General features: G+C 37.7%; 2 protein-coding genes across 3 annotated transcripts in view; one reads left to right on the top strand and one right to left on the bottom strand.

Annotated features, from left to right (window-relative positions):
- The window catches only part of LOC117232169 (alkaline phosphatase, tissue-nonspecific isozyme-like), a 181,589-nt gene that overhangs the window by 35,250 nt on the left and 124,440 nt on the right, over positions 1-21,899 (bottom strand). The window lies entirely within an intron of this gene.
- Positions 1-21,899, top strand: part of LOC117232171 (caspase-like) — a 35,736-nt gene that overhangs the window by 10,898 nt on the left and 2,939 nt on the right. The window contains exons 3-4 of the mRNA XM_033491377.1: positions 9,168-9,343; positions 15,824-15,947. Of these exons, the coding sequence (XP_033347268.1) occupies positions 9,168-9,343; positions 15,824-15,947 (300 nt within the window). The remainder of the gene's footprint in view (positions 1-9,167; positions 9,344-15,823; positions 15,948-21,899) is intronic.

Here is a 21,899-nt window from a genome sequence, read left to right as displayed (position 1 = left end):
TAGTTATTGTAAAATGTTGATCGAACTGTGAATAAAATGTTTAAGTGGCAAATGTTTCCATTTGTGGCACTGTTCTCATATTCTAATGATAGGATAAATATACATCGTACATCTTGTAAAATTCAGTATTAAACATAGATCTTTGTGTATCGAAATCTAATAGAGCTACGAGAAGGGAAGGATGAACAAACAGTAAAATGCTTCACAGTTTCATGAATATTTTAAGAACACCAATTTTCTCAAGTATCCTCTGCCCCCATTGAAGCCACGCAAACAGAGTTTTGTTCGACTAGTACAAAAGTCAAATAAAAACAAATTTAGATCTTAACGCAATGAATAGATACCTATATTGTAGGTGTATGTATCTACGTACACTCAAATGACGATTTAATTTTCCACTTTTATATTACTAGATGTTCTTTTTTTATATCAGTGGAGTGTTCTAAAATTTGACAAAATACGTAGTTACAACATTATTTTCAAAGGAATAGATTAAGAAGAAACGGAATGTGAACGAAAGCATTAACGTCAAGGTGGAGCTGCAAGATAGTTTGAAATTGATAGTTTGAAAAGTACAATGGAGAAATCTTAGACGCACAAAATATTTCAAGATATTGCACTACTTCGTGAATTTAATAATTTCGTCATTTCTTCTTACTTCAAAACGAGTCGACAAGAATATTCGAGTTAATCTGTTATTTTTCTTTTCATCTGCTCTCGTTCGTAAATAAAACTCGGAATAAATAAACAGTTTCATCTTTTTTCGGCCGTTTAGTCGGCGCGGTGCGCTCGTATCGTCGCGTTTGGATTCGATATCGGAAGCAAAAAACAAGCGTATACGCGACTTCTATTTGCTGAGCAAATAGCAGTTCCGGCGCTCTTCGTCGGACAGCGCCGGCTGAAAGGGTAAAAACAGGCTCGGTAAATAGTTAAATATCCCCGTTGAAATTTGCCCAGGGTGGTTTTTAATCCGCGACAGAGAAGAAGAAAGTTACGCCTCGAACCTGATTAAAACAGCCTCGTGATCGACGTGTCGCCTCCGTAGTATACAGGATGCGCAGTTTAAAATCACACAGTTTAAAAGCTAAGGATAATCGCACGTGAATCGACGTTGTGAACGAGGTGAAAACGTTCGAAGCAATTGCTCGTAGCGCGCATAACAATATCGGACGCGATTTAATAATTCAGTTCACGGCCGACTAGCTGTTTCATAGCTCGGCACGCGTTAAGGCTTGTCCATATTGGCCACGTGCCAATGGATGTTTAACAGAGGTGTAGGAAATCTGATACTTCAAGTTATGGATGGTTAGTATCAAATGCTGTTAGCGAAGTAAGGGTTATGATGTATCGGTTCTGCTTTGATTTTTGATTGAGTTATAGGTAAACCAGAACAGTCGATTTAGTTTCAAAGTATTCCATTTTAGTTTGCACTTATTGTTTACGAAATAAAGATTAAATAAAAATTAAAATAACCTAATGGAAATTTAAAGTTGCTTATAACAAAACGATATTACTAGCTGAGACTCCATATGTAATAGTTGTTTATATTACGTACGATAATTTTTGTAAATAATTTAAGAAGCAACGATAAACATCATTAGAAAAACAGTATTCTAATGCTTTCAATAATAATAATTTGAATGAAGTTTGAATTGCAAAGAGAATATTACACTCTCCCTCTCCCTCTCTCTCTCTCTCTCTTTCAATATCTCTCAACGATATATTAAACCTTCAATTTCGGAATATTTCTATTATTATCAGTCAATGTTATATCTCACGAACACGAGCAGTTATCACCGCTTGATAATCGTATTAGCTAGAAACACCGATAATCGTATAATTAATGTACCGACGATAATACGTAACATAAACCAAACGAACTATAGAACAATGTACTAAATAATGCTGTGAACAATTACAATTTTCTCTTCTGACGGTTATAATTTGAAACCGCAAATTTTAACGATTTGAATAATATTGATGAAGAAACAATGAGACAATTGAATGGGTACATCGGTGTGTGTTACTCAAACACTAACACACGAGCAACACGTTGCTTTGTTTAACCATTACCGTAATTGTTGAAAGTTTCATGAACGTACATAATTACATATCGATGCTGAGCCTCTACAATTATAATTGATAAGTCATGCTTTACCGGTGTAAGACGATCAAAAGGACCAAATAATGTCAAATATCATAGGCAAAGGAATGTATTTCTATCTAAATGTGAAGGAAAAGGAAATAGAGTAATTCAAAATTAGAGACAAATCCGTTCAGTTTATTCGTTGGCTTTGAAGATAGTTATCGAGCTACAAAAGCGCACGAGAAACGTAGCTTCTCTGCAGTTTCATTCTTCTCTTGTAGATCTAACACGGCGGTCATGCCACAATTTCCGGCGATCGGGCATAATTTTTACTGTCCAAGCTCGGATAAACTTTACTCTGCAAGTAGAAACGAAAAAATTGGAAAGCAGTTTTCAAGTATCTTTTCGAAGTTGTCCTTCACGAGATTATCGGAAGTAGCAAAAGAGAAGTTTCGACGTGCATTCGGGGTGCAGCATCGAGAAATCGCTTCGACAGTGGATTTTGCAAAGGACGACGATAAAAACTTCACATAAGTGGAATTATATGTTGCAATAATATTATGGGAAAATGGAAGTACTTGAATTAATTTCTTTTACCTATTTATCTACAAACAAAAGAAAATCCGAATAATACCTGGAGAAATGGAGAGAGTAGGACAGTCAGTGATAAAACGTATCCAGTTTTGTATTCGCGAGCAAAGAATTTTGTTCACTTTGAACATCTCTGATGAAGATATGCAGATGCAGTTTCTTTAATAAAAAACTCGCTATACGTGACTCGAAAACAAGATCAAACAGAGTATATATTTATGAGCCATTTTTATTGTTTTTATGTGCAGAATTCATGGTCGAAATATTAAGTTAGTATTAGAGTGTGTTTGGACACACGTTGAAAAATTTAATCATTTACGTCCATCGAAGTTGTACGATTAGACATATCGTTTCGCCGTTCGATTTAAGCGAATTTCGTCAGACATAGCCCTCCGTTTTTTCCCAGTTCAAACGCTTGCCATGCATTCAGGCGATTTCCAGACGACTGAAAATGAAGCATCGGGTGCGCATCCGTTCGATGCCTATCTCGCGTGCTGGGTTCTCATTCAAAGATGCGGAAAGATCCGCCGCTAGAATCTTTCAGCTGCCGAAGTTCTCGTTTTTCGCTAGATACCAAAAGATCATTCGCTTCTTTCCTTTGAAACGATTGTGTAATTGTATGTTCGACACAACTTATAATTTTCACTCAATCGTGAGTTACGTAAACGTAGAATTTTTCCAATGAAAGAGTTCGATTTAAGGTGTGACTGTGGATGTGAAGTGTGATAAATGTTTCAATTTCCTGCTGCAAGAATAGTGGAATTGTTAGGTGAAATCGGTTCAACGAATACGTGAGAAACTCAAACGAAATCCTTTACGTATTGCAATGAAATCAGTTTACGCTTTCTTTTTGTTATAATATTCGTACTCTATGTATCCTTTTAAATTTTAATTCCATTTTATTCACTTTATTGAAGACTCTTCTATACAAACATATGCAATTTCATATGTTTTAGTTTGGATTAAATTTTTAGCTGAAAGAATCAGTAGTACGGCTGTTCCGTGTTTTTCACCTGCTTTATGTTTAAGAAGTTCGCGAAATTGGTCTTCTGTTACTTCGTAAATTTCAACTGTTTGATTCTACGCGCTTTCTCTTTAAACACGTTGGAAACCAGCACTTGCATTTCACTAAACTTTTTAACTTCCATATAGTCTAGTAAATAGTATATCTATATGCACCTGAATTCCCTAACTGTTCAAATTCACGATTAGATGAACTCGCTATACCATTCCACGAAGCTTTCCCATCCTTTGATTCTCTGACTCTCAAACTCGATCGAATTCCTTTGCACATTCCATTGTTTGATTCCAATGTCTGACTTTACTTAAACTCAAATGTGTTGGTATTTTGATTCGAGTGTGATTTCGAAATTCATTTCTAAAATCCACCAAGTATCCGTTTGATCCTCGTTTGAAATACTCATTCGAGATATTCGTTCGTAGAAAGTACTGCGAATTCATACATTCGCAAGCTGCAAGAAATTTATCAAACTCAACACTCGACCATTTTACTCGGCACAACGTTATATATACCATAAAAAATGTTTCGTATCGTCCTCTTCTTTTTAACGTATCACTTTACAACGAAACGTGGAAATACATATGTATCGTTCTCAAGCGAAACGACGAGTAAAACAACGTAATAATTCCGCGCCAAGAGAGCCTCGTTTCCCATTTGATCGAGTTGATAACGAAAAATAGCAAACAGCACGCGAACGGAAAGCGTACACGAAACGAGCTATTAATGATCCTCGTTGGTGGCAATATAATTACAGGAATTTCACAGGAACCATGTAACCCCCATCACGTTTGAACGTTTATCGGAACGGACAGCGAGAAATTACGTAAACTGTGCACGTGGAAAAACGTGACCGGCAGCGGCCGGATAATTATTTGCATTCCTTTTCCTATAACTGACGCTCCTCTTCGGCATGGTGTGCTCCTGTCACCCTATATCCCGTTCTCTGTCTGAAGAGTGGCTCGTTTGCTCGTACCAGGAACCCTGTTTCAGCGATTGCTTTTAACGTCAAGCTTGCTGAAATGTATGCGTCCGCGAATAGCCACAGCTATACCGGTTGTCTCAAAGAGACACGTTCAAATATCGTATTAGCTCCCGAATTGAGAAATTCCGTGGCTTGTTTAATATTTCTCCTTTCACCGATATCCGTCAATTGTATTTTTGGTACGATAAACACACATACACACTTTTCAAATTATCGCAATTTTTTTTTATGCATCCGATTTGTGCGATAGCTTTCTATAAAATATCAATCATTTTAATACACATTTCGTATTTCGACAAAGCAATACGTAAATTACTTTACGTATATTTGCACAACTTCTTGGTTTTTAATAGACGAAGAACACGTTTCGATGCCGGTGAGACCAAGTATACGTTCCTATTCCGTTCCATTGGACACGTATCGATCATAAGCCATTCCTACAAATCACGCAACGCCCTCTATAAATAAGCCCGCATGCACATACATATCCGTTCACGCCTCCAACAGAGTACTAGATTTGCATTCGCCGAGAAAGCATCAACTGACACCGGTAATAAACTTCTGAATTTGTAGCATAGTAGGGCGTATTGATCAGTGGAAAGGGCATACCGGTTTCCTCCTAGCGGAAGTGGATGTTGCTAGCGGATATTGTTAGTAAGAGAGCTCTGGTATCGGGTTATTAGATGCGGTAGGGAGGAACAGTCTCGCGTTTACCCTCGCTGCGAACCAATTACCTCGAAGCACATCCTATTTCGTACGTTTGCGCATCCTTTTGTCTACTCAAGATCGTTCTAGTTGGTTTCCTCGTGGAATACTTTGACGAGCGACCGCGTCCGATTCCATAATTAATTCGGACTGAACTAATTCGTTCGAATTAATTAACGTGTCCGGATGGATCGTGACGGAGCAAGCGACGAAGTAACGAGCAAACTTCGGTTACAATGACGCGTATAATCGTCGAAAGCAAGTTCTTTCGAACGCGAACGGTTCACCGGCTGCTACGTCCTCTGCGCTTATACACGGGCCGGAGGATCGTACCGAAGCAAATAGCGCGTGAAATCGCCCCGCTGCTGTTCGAGAATGAATTATACGGAGATTTTTCTCCGCCTCCCCGCGCTAATTCTTCTCCGCTCCCGGCGCTTATTTGTTTAACCTGGCAGGCAGCCGAGAAAATTGCTAACTTCGCGAGCCATTTCGTAATGGAATTATTTTGTTCTTGTTTTCGGTACGCTCAGCCGCTTTTCAAAAATATGATATATCGGAAATCTGAGACTTCGAACTCGCCAATTCGAGCGTTTGGAAATTTGAATGAAAATTTGAGAATTGAATAACGTGAAGGTTTAAAAACTTGAAAATTCGTTTAAGAAGATATAAAACGTGTAAGGATAGAATTAAACATTTTCCTCAAAGACTACGTTCTTACTAAATCTAAACACACGAAAAATGTATGTAAGAATGTAATACTGTAAAGAGTTAATACGTACGACAATATCGCTTGACGCCTATGGTATTTCACAATTTCCCACGGCAAACATTTTGGCGCTGCAAGTAGCGGTAAATTGTATACAGGAAACGAGTGGAGGACGTGTTTATACGTTTGTCCTCAGTTCGCGAAGTACCTTTTCCAACGGTAGCATTCCAAACAACTGTACCGAGGAAAGGGAACAGTATTGTGCGAAAGAACGTTTCAACTTCTCTGGAACTTTTCTTGCTTGCCCGTAGTCCTGATGGACATTGCTAAAACGTGTCAGCTGCATCTTTTAGTCGTTTCAAGCCTGTTTTCCAGACACAAACGAATTATCATACACGAAGACCACGATGAAAATTAGTTTTCTAACCGCATCACGCGAAAGAAGGAGAAAAGGCGGTAATTTCACACACTTTGGTCTCTATAACGACGAAAAATTACAGAAAGTGATAAGAGAAATATAACGTGTGATTAGCTATTAAAGTAATTAACGGATAAAATTCGAATGGGATGCAAATATTTTTGGATAATATTTTTTAGACGTATTTAAAGTAGATAGTAGTAAAATGTGGCACGATTGCATTTTCGTCTTTTCTTCCCGTTATATTTTAATCCCGTATTATCTAAAATTCATTTCACCCATCTCTTTCTAAATCTCGGCTAAAAAGTTAATTACCTGAATAGTTTTGCAGGCTTTTATGTGTATTTCAGAGTCACGTTATCACGCGGTACATACTAGCAAAATTAAAAAGTAGGTTTCGCGTGCGAGAGTTTCGAGGAATATTCATGGAGGTGAATATACAAGTACGGTATTTATAATCCTTATAAATAAGTTTTGCAGGCAGAACAAAAGTTTGCATAGATACAATTTGACTGCGGATGTTTACATATTTAAAAGAAAATAGGCGCAAAACTGTGCAGGCCATGAAATATAAAATGAAAAGATATACAGGGTGGTTGGTAACTAGTGGTACAAGCGGAAAGGGGGTGATTCTACGCGAAAAAAAGTCGAAAATATAGAATAAAATTTTTTTTTCAATTTTTTTTTATTTTTAATTTTTCCATCGAGACAACGATCTACAGTGAGATCCGTTATAACGTACCGCACGCGTACCGAACGAAAATTCAAAGTCGATTTTCTCGAAAACAAAACCTTAAACGAAAAATTTTTATTCTATATTTTCGACTTCTTTTTCGCGTAGAATCACCCCTTTTCCGCTTGTACCACCAGTTACCAACCACCCTGTATATTACAATTCGAAACAAAGTACTTACTCGTAAAGATTTAGTGAGTGAGCCATGTGACGTTAATAATTTATCTCGTTAGATATAATTAATTTAATTGTTAAGTGATTTAATTATTATCTAATAGTATCGGTATTTTACGTTCCTACGAGAGTAAAAGAATTCAAATTGGTTCGAGTACATCGAGTTTAAGTAGATTACTTGATTCTAAGATGATTTACGGATTTAATAATAATAGAATACATCGATAGTAAAATTTTAGTGAAAGCACAATAAGACAGTAGATATTAAAAATAATACGTAACAAATTAATACGTATAAGAAGGTATATTTCTGCAATATTGTAGAATCTTGCAACGAATCACACGTAACATTCATTGCATCGCTATATAAAGAGCTAAAAAGTTCGCGAAGAGTCGATAAAGTTAATTCACAAAGAGGAGAGCAGTATTGCTCGAGAAGAAAAATGAAATCCGCTTAGTTTTACTCGATGATTCGGACTAATTGTTACATCGTTAAACAGAATGAAACGTTTGTACGCCATAGAATTGAAAATGTAAAGAGAAAAAGAATCGGCCCGTTAAATAGTTAAACTGTTTAAGTTACCAGTTCGTATCTTCGCAAATTTCATATCCGAAATGGCTATTGATTACAAAAAACAAGCAAAAATGTAATTCTTGTAACGCATGGTTCTGAGAAAATCGAATTACAAAGATCGCACATATTTTACTTGAAATCAAGGAAGAAGAAATACCAATCTGAAATAATTAAGAAAAACGTAAAGGAAGAAATGACTCGAAAATAACTTGAGTTGAATTGCTTTGAAATTCAAAGAGCAAATCGAAAGGTTTGGAAAGTTCGTTTGGTGAACGATTCGATGAACGCGTTCGAATTGTTTGCAAAAGTGATTTTCAAGTCTGACGGTGTTTGCTATGGTAACACAACAGTCAAATCGGAAAGGGTGAGAGGTTAAACGAACAATACGTGTCGTCGTTAACCTCTTGATTTGCTTGCGTATGACCCATCACGGTAAACAGCTCGGTCATTGCTATTGTGGACCACACTGAATTAATTAATCCTTTTATTAAATCTAGTGCGGAAACTCGCGCACCGCTCGAATCTATAACGCGACGCATACTTGTTCCGTGCGGTTTCCAAATTTAACACGAGGACTTTTATTTCTGTAGTTTCAATTATAGGTACCATATCACGGTCCGTAGTAATATTATTAATTGATGTACTTGAACAAGATAATTTTAAACGATACGAATAAGCCAGTAGAATAGTTTAAGTCAACATTTACGATTGTGAAAATAACTAACTGTAATGGAGAAGTAGAATTTTGTTCTATTAGAGGAGATAACTTATACTGAATCCCAAAATGAAAAGTCTTGCACGTTATCGACTATGCTGATTTGAATCGATGAAAAACGAGCAAGCTTAAGCCTTGAACAACATCCGACAACCACGGTTACCTTAATACCTCGAACGTCTCCAAGTTCCAAACACCTGTAGAGCTTACTTGCCCGCTATGTCTATGACAGTAATCGTCAGCGAATCTGATACACGTATCGCGATAGTATCAAAACGTAGGATAATCTAAATCCACAGAAATAGTAAGCTTCCCAAAGACTACGTGATTTTCGACAGTGAACATCGAAATGTCGCATTGAGCTTCGCTTTCCCAATATTGTTCCCTGTATCAGCTACTCTGGCAAACAGTCCGAGGCCGTTATCACAGGCACCATCGAATTAATTAATCCTTTCATTAAAGCTGCTGCGGAAGACCACACGGATGCCGACTGTCTGGTCGTAGCTGCTATGTCGCACGGAGAATCGGGTGTCCTGTATGCAGCCGACAATGTGTATCCAGTGGAAATGCTTTGGAGCCCTTTCCTTGGCCATCGATGCCCCAGCTTAGCAGGCAAACCGAAATTATTTTTCATTCAGGTCAGTTGTCTTTTATCAATTGTAGCTTTCAACGTGATCGTCTGTTGTCGTTAATGAGCTTTAGATCGAATATCTATTAATATCGATGTACTATATTGGTGATCTTTTATCCGTTTTGCATAAGCTGACACACGTGCAAAACAATGATACGTTACAGTTCTATAATGATACACGATTATTTGATTAAGCGTTTAGAACGTAGTATCGGCATTCTGTCAATGACAAATATTCAATTTAAACCTTGCTAATGAACGTGCTTCGCTTATTGCTAATAGATATCCTGAACCGCACACGATTCAATATTTATCCGTGGAAACTATTTGCCGTTTGCGAGAAGTCCCATGACGGGCATGAAATTTAGGCCTTAACAAATATCCAGTCGCTGGGTAATCGATATTTAAATTATACGCACCACGTCGTAAAATAGATGTTATCATAGAAGAAAATTCAACAACAGTCCATACTGAATTTATTAGCCGTTAAAAAAATACTACTAAGTAAATTGTAGAAATTGTAATAACACACACACACATACGCGCATATATATATATGAATGTTTGCAATATCCGAGTAATTGAATAACTTCTTATAAAAAATATCAATTTTTCGCGTTTCGACGTTCGTTTGAGATTCACGGAGACATAATATTTACAGAAGGTAAATACGATAGATGGTAGCAAAAGCAATGAGAAACTTGTATTTTTGGTTTGCATGTATACCTAACTAAATTCTTCCCATGAATGTTTCGGTTCTTCAACTCTTATGATACTTCGTTCATTAGGGCTTTTTGCAGCAGTGGTGCCGAGTAATTTTGCTGGCAATTGAAGCGGCTGCGCAACTAATAGCACATACGACGGTAGCTTTATAAATAAAAAGGACGTGCACGAATCTCGTGTGTATACAAATCTGAATGCCTGCAATACGATCGCGGAATTATTAAAAAATTATTTGATCTTCAAAACGGAAACGGGAAAAGCTCGAGCTATAAAGCGACGACGAGGCAATAGGATAACGCAAATATTTCACACGACGATAACGTAAATCTTGATTTCGTTCGCGATGTAATCCAGGTTGGCTCTCTTTCCATTTATCTGCTTCGGGATGATCTTTTGAGGATTTGCAACGCGAAGCGCATTACGGTAGAAACGTTGTGTCTCCTAGCTCTTTCATGGTTCCGCAAAACACTTATATGTACATGGTGCCTCTTTTAACTGGAAACTGCGAAGCACATATCTCGGAAAAACGTGAACATGTCAAAGAAGTATAATATATCGTATGTAATATATATTAGAATATATAGCTTCTCGTGTGTGGAGCAGCGAGAAAGGTTTCAAAGTCGCGTAAATTTCTTTTAAACGGAATACCATATTTCCTATTCATGATACAATAACGTTTGTAAAGACAAATCCAGCGAGACGCAATAATAAATTATTCCGTTTTATGGGAGATCGTAAAATTTTTTGAATCTTCCAAGTACTTTTAAATAATAACTTTTAACAGTCTTTTTTTTTATTTCTCCATCCTGTTGTTTGCAAATCTCCTTTCAAAGGTACACGATAATTATCGATGGCCACGTACAAGAAACGATTCTATTCTTTCTTGAATAGTTATACATTTTTGATAAACACTATGCTCGAGACCATTGAAAATCAGCAACAGCGAAGCATTATATTTTTGTAAGGACATTGTTTGGCCATTGTTTGAAACGTTTTATCATTTCCAGTCGAAGCAAACAGCTTATATATCCCACAAGATAATGGAACTCTGTCGAAAGAATCGCATAATGCGCTGAATAATTATTACTACTTCCATGCGAAAGGGACAAAGCGATAACCGCGAAGAAAGAAGTTTGTTTATTCAGGAGAAAATTGTGCTTCCATTTCGTTATTGTTTTACGATCTTCGCCATTCTTCCGTCCTTTCTTTTTCCGATAAGTCTTCATACGGTCGTCGAAACTACTTCCTTTGCGCTTTCCGTTTAACTGAAATCCATACATTCAAATCGTTTTCATCTGTTGGAGACCGCGGCTACAAAATCGTGTTTTGTGCGATATAATGAAACTTGGAAAACAAGCTGTTTGGGCATAAATCAATTTGTTGCAACGTAACGTTTTGTTGTGTTTCCAGTACAGTGTGCTACCCACAATTAGATTTGCGAAAATGCTCATTCGTGTTAACAGTGTTCCAATCGGTTATTGGAAATGCCGAGCCATTTTTGTACCAACCACGGAATTTACAGAATAAACTGGTAATATGGAGAAACACTCGACGACCGGCTTCTATAAACAGTACGGCCAGCGACGTATATTTCGCGGGCAAATTAAAATCGCAAAACAAATTTGACGCGATGAACTCGTTGACGATGTGTAGAATTATAAATATTGCTCGTCTGAGTTCATGCGAGAGCAATTAATAGAAACAGCGGGAATGAAAAAGACATTAATACGTCATCGTTGAAATGGATACTGTGTTTTAATCAGAGAAGTTAGTTTTTCTGTAGGAATTTTGTTTCTTTAGATCGACACGTATACGCGAGTCTTTTGATAAGGTTTTCGATAAGCGATACGAGATACCTCATTAGTTATCGAATTTATAACAAAACACAAAAGGATTGGCCAGAATTTTACATTCTTTCGATCAGCGTCGTAAAAACTATAATTCCCCGTATAGAAAAAGGTGAAAACGGTCGATCTTCTGAAATGCACCCATTTACGAAGAAAGCACGTACGTTATATGATGAAACTTTTGTATAGAACAATTTTTCAACCAGTGCATAATTTAGGAGGTATTCCGGTGCACAAGTTACGTACTTGTTACAAGTGATGGATCGCAATGGGGTGTTTGAAAATATTTCATAGTCACAATAAAAATAAGAAATCTAATGGTGGAGCAGCTGACGGTTCAAAAATATCCAAAATCCCGCAAACGCCATTAACGTAAAACACTGAAAATTTACGCTTCCTGATTCCTGAAATAAATTAACACACATTTTCCCTACCGTTGAATTTTCCATTGCTCGAATTTAATCCTTTCCTGGTTTCCATCGTTATTTGAAGCAACGTAACCGCCAGGAAATTCGAAGTCAGATCCGAGAACACGCGTTCATTAACTTCTACTTTTTACATTTTTCTACCTTTTGCTCGGAGAGAAACTTTCTCGTTACAAGAAATTAATCCCGGCCACAAAGAGTTAAGAGTTCGACGATAGGGGACACGTAAGGATTGAGGGAACAAGCTCGTTCTCGCTAGCGGGAAGAGGCACTAACGCTTGGGTTTTCCGGTTCTTCGCGACAAGTGGAGAGGCGGCGCGCGCGCTAACGGAAGTGGAAAAGACGACATAGTTAATTATCCGTACGACGTTTCAAAGGAACATGAAAGAGTTTTATAGTTGACGAGGTTACTTCACAACTCGTTTAACGAGCTCTTGAATACGTACCACGTTGTGGACGTACCACGCATGACATTAAGTCGCGGAAACTCGTGTGCAGACGTGATTACGTTTGGAATAAATGTGTAAGAACAAAGAGGAGGATCGACGTGAATTCGGTGGAGCAAAGAACCGTGCAGAATAAACGAAAAGTTTGAAAACCGAAGCTGTGACAACTACCCAGTCGCTACGCTCTTTTATTTTGTTGTTTGTACCTTCCTCCTCTGTTCTTTCGTAATTTCTTTCGAAACGTAACAATAACACCACTTTTAATTTTCAAGTATTTTGAAGTTGCAAGCAGTGATTCCTAAATATGACCAATATCGTACGAAAATTCCAAAAAACATTTGCATGAAATTTGAATTTATTTAAAAATAATAGCTTAGAGAAGTATTTTTCACGTTCACGAATATCTCTGCGATACGAATTAAAATTCATCTGGACCATCCAAACTGAATTTTTTCTCATCAGAGAAAATAACTATATATATATATGAATTAAATAGAGAATATTAAACATAAAACTACCTCACGATTTATGAATGTTCAAAATTAACTTATTCTGTTATTCCAACTCCTATTCATCTTTGCACCAGCATATTCAAACGCAGCTAGTTTGTGGCGTTTTAAAGGTATACGCGCGGACATTACTTTTTGTCTTGCAATGTTCGAATTACATTTAAGGGCACACTGAACGGTCCAACCAGAAAAGTTGAGATCGTATTCCTTCGCAATTTCCGCATAACTTCTTAATGTATCGTTGGTAACTTTAACAATTTATCTTTCAATATGAGAAGGTAACTTCTGTTTAAGTCCACCATTCTTATTTTTCCCATTCCTAGTAGGATCGCGTAAAAAATTTAATACAACTTTATGAGATCGTCCGAACTTACGTGCGATTTCACGAATTCCTAATTTTTGTTCTTTATATGCTAAGCTTGCACCTTAGTCTTTTTAGAACATTGTGCTCATTAAACGCTTCACAAAAGAAACGCTTGAAATAAGTACAAAGTGTAGAAGCCGTGACTGTTCTGCTCTGATGATAAAACAGTTTCCGGTTATATCTTGACATATGCATAGACCATTTCAATGATTTTCACTTGAAATCTGTTATTAGATATATATTAAATTAGATTGGATATTACATATATTTTCGCATCGTGCAATTAATTTCTTCGCATTATTTTCTGAAAGTTCGACAATACCAGAAACATCAGTAGTGCTATGCATATATTAGGTTGTCCGAAAAGTTTCTTTTCTTTCATAAGTGAAATAATAGATGCACAACATTTTTTATTTTATATTATTTTACAGATTCATGTATGATCCATTTTCTAGTAATGGAATAAAATGGATCAAACGTAATTCAATAAAAAAGTATAGAACAAAAAATGTTGTGCATCTATTATTTCACTTATGAAACGAAAGAAACTTTACGGACAACCTAATAGTTAAAATGTATATAAATATACGCAAATATAAATATACATGGTGACATTCGAAACAGGTTACGCGTTTTGATTAAAGCTTCATTTGAGAAAACCATATCTCAGACGGAGAAACCTAATATTTATGAGTCTTTCGCGCGACGTGTTCTGCGATATCACAGATAGCGCATTTATTTAAGGTCCTGTTTCGTAATAATTCAGCGTGCGTTTTAATCCGGCGTTGCTCGTGCTAGAGCCGCATAAATCAAACGGGCGGGGCACGTTTTATCGACTAACGACCGCGGAAAATCTGTAAATTTTACCGCTTTGTTCGCGCGTCTCGTCCCGTAAAACGTTCTGAGATCGTTATTTGTATCACGTCGAATTCGTGTACAGTCGACCGCTGTCACATATCGTCCAGCTTCGCAATTTTTGTCATCCTGAGAGCGGATCCGCGCGAACCCTGTGACAGAAATTCACATGATAATGTTGTCCCTTTCGCGCATAGAACATTGCATAGAAGACATGCCCATGATGCATAGAAGAAACAACGACGCGCTCGTGACGCATATTTCCTCTTCCGAGAGAACGCCAATTGAAAAATTAAGGAGTGAGAACAAATAAACGAAGAAACAAGAAGAGATAATATAAATTTACAGAACCAGTGGGTGAACAGGTTTCGCAGAGAGTACTGATTGCTAAGGAGAATTGGTTTTGGGGGATATTATTTTGGGATGAGTAGTAGAATGATGTACTTGTGGTGTAGGGATTTGTAATCATTGTATTCAACGAACCTGGGGAAGATTTTTACATAATCGGATGCTTAATAAAGCAGTTATAACTTTTGATTGATTTAAATTCTTTCCCGTGCTTGCCATATCGTTTAGTTATACAGCTGAAAGATCTGTACAGCTTGAAGATTCATTTACCCCTTAATTCGAAGAAAATTATTTTCGTAAAATTCTGTTGAGTTAGATGAAAGATGTATACGGCGCAGTAACGTAAAGATCAAAAGGGCAACTTTACTTTACTTCACTTTACTTTAATTTACCTTACCGTGTAAAGTAGTTCTATTAAATTTAACGATTAGTCGCTTAAATCTTATGTATACATGCCACATATTGTCGGAAGTCACAAATTTCTATAAAAAGTCACGCCTCGACATTGTAGCAACTGGCTAACGTCCGTCGTAAATTTGGAAAGAGCATTTATGACATCCGGTTGCCAATTCCGCTTTATGGCGAGCGAGGGCAGAACCTGCACGCCAATTGTGCTATTTCCGCAGTTAAGTAAAACGTGATTTATAGCGGAATAGCTAGTAACCAGTTCGACTGGAAGATCTGTAACGAGGTTCTTTTCTATACCAAGTGCTATAGGCATATTAAGCCGAACTTTTTTATCGATTGCCTTTATATCAACTTCTATCGATAAACCCTAACAAATACCAACAACAATATCAATCACGAACGTAACGCAATTCAAAACGCCGACTATCATTAACAGATTCCTTTTGTTCAACTTCGGATATTAGCATTTTGAAGAAAAATATCGTGTTTCGTTTAAACGAGCGCACAAAAAGAAACGTCGTGAGTTACTCGACCACTCACATATGCGTCTTCTTTTTCACAGTCTTGCCGTGGAACGAAGCTGGACAATGGGGTGGAAATTATTCATGAGACGGATTCCACGCCCGGTACTACCTACAGCCTCCCTGCCTATGCGGATATTATGGTCGCGTACTCCACTTATGATGGTATGATGCATGTATTCTACATTTTTTACCTATACTTTCGACATACCTACACGTACACACGCATAGGTATGCATACGTATACAATGATTGACGAACGCATTGCGTGGATGTTCTGTTGGCGAGTGCGTGAACGAACTCCTTATTTCACGAGCCGACACGTACAACAATGCTCGAGCCAGGTACGTGCTCGACGAGGGCAAAGTACGTCCCTGTTCTCGGTAGCACGAGAGAGATTGTCTTCTCGAATTCGCGTTTCAATGGATGTTTGGCTCCTCAATGTGCGCGACAACGTGCGTGTGCTTCTGTTCACGCTCCTGTACGCTCTTGTCGGGTCTTCATTTGCAAGTCAATAGCCGGAAAGAATAGAAGGAGTATAAATTTCTATGCTGGCTTTCCTTGTCATGTTCGCGGATGTTTGTACGCAATATGGCGAGTCGATGCAAACGTATTACATGATTTAGCACGGATGAAACGTACCTTACGAACTTTATAATTAAAAGCATGTAAATTTCGTGGATTTTTAGGAACATCAGATGTACAAATTTAGGTGGTTAGTCGCACCTGGTTTAATCAAATATGAATAAGCAGCCAATGTGATCAAGTCTGTCAGAGCGATATCCCATTAAATCGACCATACATGCAGCAAACCGGAAACGGTATATGAGTATAGATCCGTAAAATAATCCTTACAAACAAGAAAATGATTGGTCAGTTTACGGTAAGAAAGGCAAAAAGAACAAAATTCTCCTAACTTCAATAACGTTTTACAACTCTTTACTAGTAACTTATCGTGACAAAATATGTAGGTTGGTTATACTTATTTCGCAGAAACATTCTTATGAGAACAATTTGAATGAAATTAAGTTATAAATGATTATCTTTTAAATTAACTCGGTAAAGATAGTTTAAACGAAGACGAAGAACAAATGAACAATAAAGGTGATGTCAAAAAATTCTTTATTCCAAAGAATTTCTTTGAGCAACTCGTGCAAATGCTATTAAAGAGGTCTCTCAGAAGGGACTACAATATTGTGTCAACTTTGCATAAGAGATATTACTTTCCTCATTCATTTATTACCTTTCCCATGCAATAATACGAACTTATGGGGAAGGCTTTTATACAGTTAAAAGGAAACTTGACATAACGAGATAAATTTAACTTTATATGGAAAAATTATCGATTAAGTCTTTTACTAAAATATCGTGCACGATCTACAGAATAGACGTCGATTTTGAGAAAAAAGGCAAACTGGACTTTCGTTCAAACGCTCAGAGCGTTCAAGCTGTAACTCGAAACGACACTCGTGGCAATCTCTAAATTGCCGCAGAATCTGAAATCAATGCGCAAAGGCATTAGCAATAATTTCGGATATCTTCGTCTCGCGGCCGGATACACGTAACCGGTAATATCAGTTTATCCGATTTAGCTTATGTAGATTTAAACGATAGGTCGTAGCAACGCGTGGGTGACCTACAATCGTAGGCAGCCAGTTATTTGGAATATTAAGCTTAGAGAACAGCGATCTATCGACGTTCTGAATAGCTCAATTGGTTAGGGCAATCGTCTGACAAACGAAAGATCCGGCTTTGAAAACTGGTCTAGAAAATCAATCGAATGATACTTCGGGACAGTGGAAGTCGCTTTGAACATTTTCTACGATGTAATTGTTCGTCTGAATGTGACGATTCGTAAGTGAAAACTTCTATCATTCGTAATCCTCATTTTCTCTGAACAGAAATGCGTGTTACAGATGAAGTATAAAATTAATTTACCACCAGATGCCGTACACATATTTCTGTCCATACGTTAATTCAAGTATTCCCTTATCTGTATGCTATTACGAGACGCGAATTTTATCCGAAATCTTGCACACCGTTAACAAATTGAATAATACCTAATCATTCGACAAATGGACACGCAACCGCAGTTGCTAATACCTCGTGGATATTTGGCAACAAAGAACAAAAGGAATATTTCACGCCGCTGTCCGGACCAATGTTCTTCGTTCGTGCTAATTTATCGGGGAAAACGTAATAAGCACCCGAACTCAAATTGCATGCACGAATTATTACGTTAATCGCGTGTAACCTGCTTTGAGCTGGTTACACATAAATACGTACAAGCGCGATATTTCGTCGCTACAAAGCGTCTTTGTTTGCCGTTTACCCACCAGGATGTCGCATAAATAATTTTCATTTATGCTTCGTCCTTCTTTAATCCGCTTACTTTCTACGGCACATTTTCAAGCGAACGAAGAAGGAAGATATAAAAATGCTGGTTTTCGTTGACGACGAGTCGAGACCGTTGCCAAGCCCGGCTTGACCTTTCTTGACCTACCACCAGGTGGATTTTTCCCATCAGTGAGAATGTCCATCCGTAGAACAATTACCTAACTGGTCTCTGCTAAATATTACTAAAGTAATACAATGGTCGCTGGCGTTTTCATTTGTGATCCAACGAACGCATAGTTCAGCCACGGTGAAACCTACCCAGACTATATCATCGCTCGAGTACAATACACAAGCTAAAATATTTCCTCCGCGGGTGAAATTACGAAAAATTATTTTGAAAGGAAGAAGTAGTACAGAATGAACTTCATAATTAACAGAGTTATGCTTTGTATTGAGAAGAATACGATGACCTACGTTTAATGAAATTAATTAAATCGACACAATTAATTAATGAAATTAATTAATCGACAGAATTAATATAGTAGTATAAGAAAGGAAGTGGTTAAATTTCCCAATTTTTAATGAAAAATATCGAAAGCAGACGCTCTTCTCGCACATATCTCTTCTTAAAAGTAATGGAATATCCTTTTGAGAGAATCAGGATATTGAAGCGCTTCTCCTCAAAGTAAGATTCCAAAGAATCCTAAAATACCGAAACAAAGACGACGAGATTGCTTCACTATTTCTAACAATAGCTACGAGTATACTAAAGCTCAACGTCGCTATTATAGTCGCAAATACATTAAATAAATACTCAAGCTCTTATGCGGTGGAATAACCAACCGCTCGACTTAAGCGACGCATTTGAAATGGTTCGATCGGCAGAACGTTTTCGTTCAAAAGACCGAATCGTAAGGGACCTTTAATTAATGGTCGAAAAAAGCGAGCGAATAGCGGTGGATAACTAGGTGCGGAGAACATAATTTAATTAAACCGGAAAATTTGTTGCGTGGAATTTAATTGAAAGCTCGACGTTCGACAATGTCGGCTAATTATCGCTATGGGAGTGTGTAATTGAATAGGCGGCGCGATTAAAATTTTGTCCCCAGGCGAAAGTCGGGAACTTTACGTCACGATGTTCCGTTATAGTTCAGACAGTTCCTTCGATAAAGAAGGAGAGAGGCAACGATCCATAACAGAAGCGATATTGTCGCGATTGTTCGTGGACGGCAGCGATACGACAGATTTATTGTTCCGACCAGGCTGGCGCAGATATCATTGACTCGCGTCACCGGCCGAACATCGATCTCCTCGACCGCGTCATCGAATTGACAGAGTAAAATATTGAGTTGCGCGTCATTTTGGATCGTTAACCGCGGTTGATTTGCGTCACGTGTTAAATAAACGGATCCTATTGACGGGAAAACGGACAACGATATGGTCAAAATTAGTTACAAAGCATTGTGTAGTACAACCTTCTACAGTCGCGTGGACAACTGATCGAAAATTAGTGTATTTGGTCTTTGTACGTTAAACACGTTCAACGTTTGATCATCGCAACGTTAATTATGTCCTAGCGTTTCTACCTTTAAAATCAGGCTTTATGGATTTATCGCATATTTTTGGAAAGTAGAATGTTCCATGCTGATAAAAAATTCTTCCGAGCAAATAATTCAAAAATGTACCAAAGAGATCTATATTCATCGATTCGATATGCACGTCAAACCGTCCTATAAAATATTCGTGAAAATAATACACGGCACTGGGAATATCGCACGAGTTAAAACAACGTCTCTTAATAATAATAATCTCAATCCCTGCATAGGAACCCATTTATATGTATACGGGTACTAAATACGCATGTTCTCGAGCTGCAAACAGGATAACGGCCAATCAGATTGTTAACAAAATTATTTGATAACATTCTCATGGTTTCTGGTGACAAAGAACCGTGATTGTTCCGTGTATATTGAATGAGGTGAAAACGCGTGGCCACATAGCACGGAGCAGCGAGCGGCTCGTTGTTGGCGTATAACATTTTCCAGCTTTGTATGTATTTTACGCCGGTGTCAGCACGTTCGCGTGGAAATGTTCTCGCACAGAAGCGTCCAGCTGCTTTTGAAATAGCTCGGTGCGTGGTAAATCATTGTTATATATATTCCGACGACAACAGGAATCGTTACAGATTTCGTTGCGGGACAAGTAGAGCTACACGAACGGCGTTACGCGTTTATTCGTGAATCGACCGGCACCGATATCGGCCGCAATATCAAATAATAAATGGTGACTCCACCGTGCTTCATAATTACATCGTTACAACCGATCGTATTCCATGTAATATAAGTCCGGTTCAATAGCACAGGGAATATCGTATCTATGCGAGTGGTTGGATCTCGGATTCGTACAATCGTGACTGAAGCACGATCGGACATTGCGAAATTAAATTCACATTTACTGAAACGAAACAATTATCAGTGAAATATCTTTTTCGATGACGTCACGTTGAAAATCTGCCAATTGATACGTAGTTATAAAAGAATTACCAAGATTTCCATATTAACGGTGCAATGAGATCCTTTTCAAATATAATTGCTTTAAGAACTCCTACGATCTTCTACTCCTACGAAAGCTTCCTGAAAAAATAACACGTCCAACGAAACCAATTATGCAGTCATTTAATAGTACTATACTGATAAAATTCGATAAATATACGATTTCGTGGAGATTGTATGCTTCAAAATTTTCGATACGTTGCGCAAAGCGTTCTTGAAATAGGTGACTGAATTATAGAGAGGTGTATCGCACATTTTTAAGCCAATATTTATTTTTTATTTTAAGCAAGATTTTATTAAATGACTATTTCATAAATACGACTGGCAACTGCAGAAGTACGATCCTCGTTTTCATCAAACTAAAACTGTATTGTCACCTGTAAAAGTCAAACTTTTTGACATTTTTTCCAATAGTATGAAAAACAACAAGCGAGTTCTTCAGACATTCTTTTAGAATTCTTTAGAAAAACGAAACAAACATCCTTTGCAAGCATTATAAACCTTATCGTCAATTAGAGGTACATTCTGTTAAAAATTTATTTTTTATCTTTTTATTCAGAACAATGATTTATTTCATCGTTTCAGACTATTTTAAACCATTTTTATTTTAACCTATCTGATATATCTCGAACGCTATGCAATATATGGAGAGGCATGCACGTTCACTCGCTTATCGGATTTTTGCAAGCCTTCGTTTATTTTATCGTGATTTGCGTGATGGTCAGACCGTGTACACATACCTAACAGCTGCGTTAAGAGAATATTCGCTTCGTTCCTCGCCTATCGTGATCGATATCGAGGAAGAAAGTGGCTGCCAGAGAGGCAGGATGCTCGAACGAAAAGTACCACGAATAGCGATGAGACGATTCGTCGTGGTGACGAAAAAACTTCGAGAAGGACTGCTGCTTTTAAAGAACGCTCTCCACTTCAGCTCATCGCGTGAACTTTTTCTTTTCTTCTCTCGTCGAATGGTAAAGAGACACGACTGGACCTGCAGCTGCGATTCTTCCGTGTCTCGAGAAGGATCGTTTTAAGAAATTGATTTGTCTGCAAGTGATTTATTGCCGATTTATTAGCGATTAGCGATTTAGAAGCGATACGCTCTAATGGTATTGGATTTATCGCAGATTATCTTCGCTGAAATCGATTTCTACGGCCGAACTGATCGTTCGAAAGTTAGGCTTACGGTCGCCGAAGTATCTAAGGGGTTGTTGTTTCGAATATTGCG

The sequence above is a fragment of the Bombus vosnesenskii genome, unplaced genomic scaffold, assembly GCF_011952255.1.
Source record: "Bombus vosnesenskii isolate JDL3184/JDL3185 unplaced genomic scaffold, Bvos_JDL3184-5_v1.1 scf7180000013285, whole genome shotgun sequence".
NCBI lineage: Eukaryota > Metazoa > Arthropoda > Insecta > Hymenoptera > Apidae > Bombus > Bombus vosnesenskii.
The sequence above is the reverse complement of the archived record's forward strand: the minus strand, read 5'-3'. Positions and strand labels throughout refer to the sequence as shown.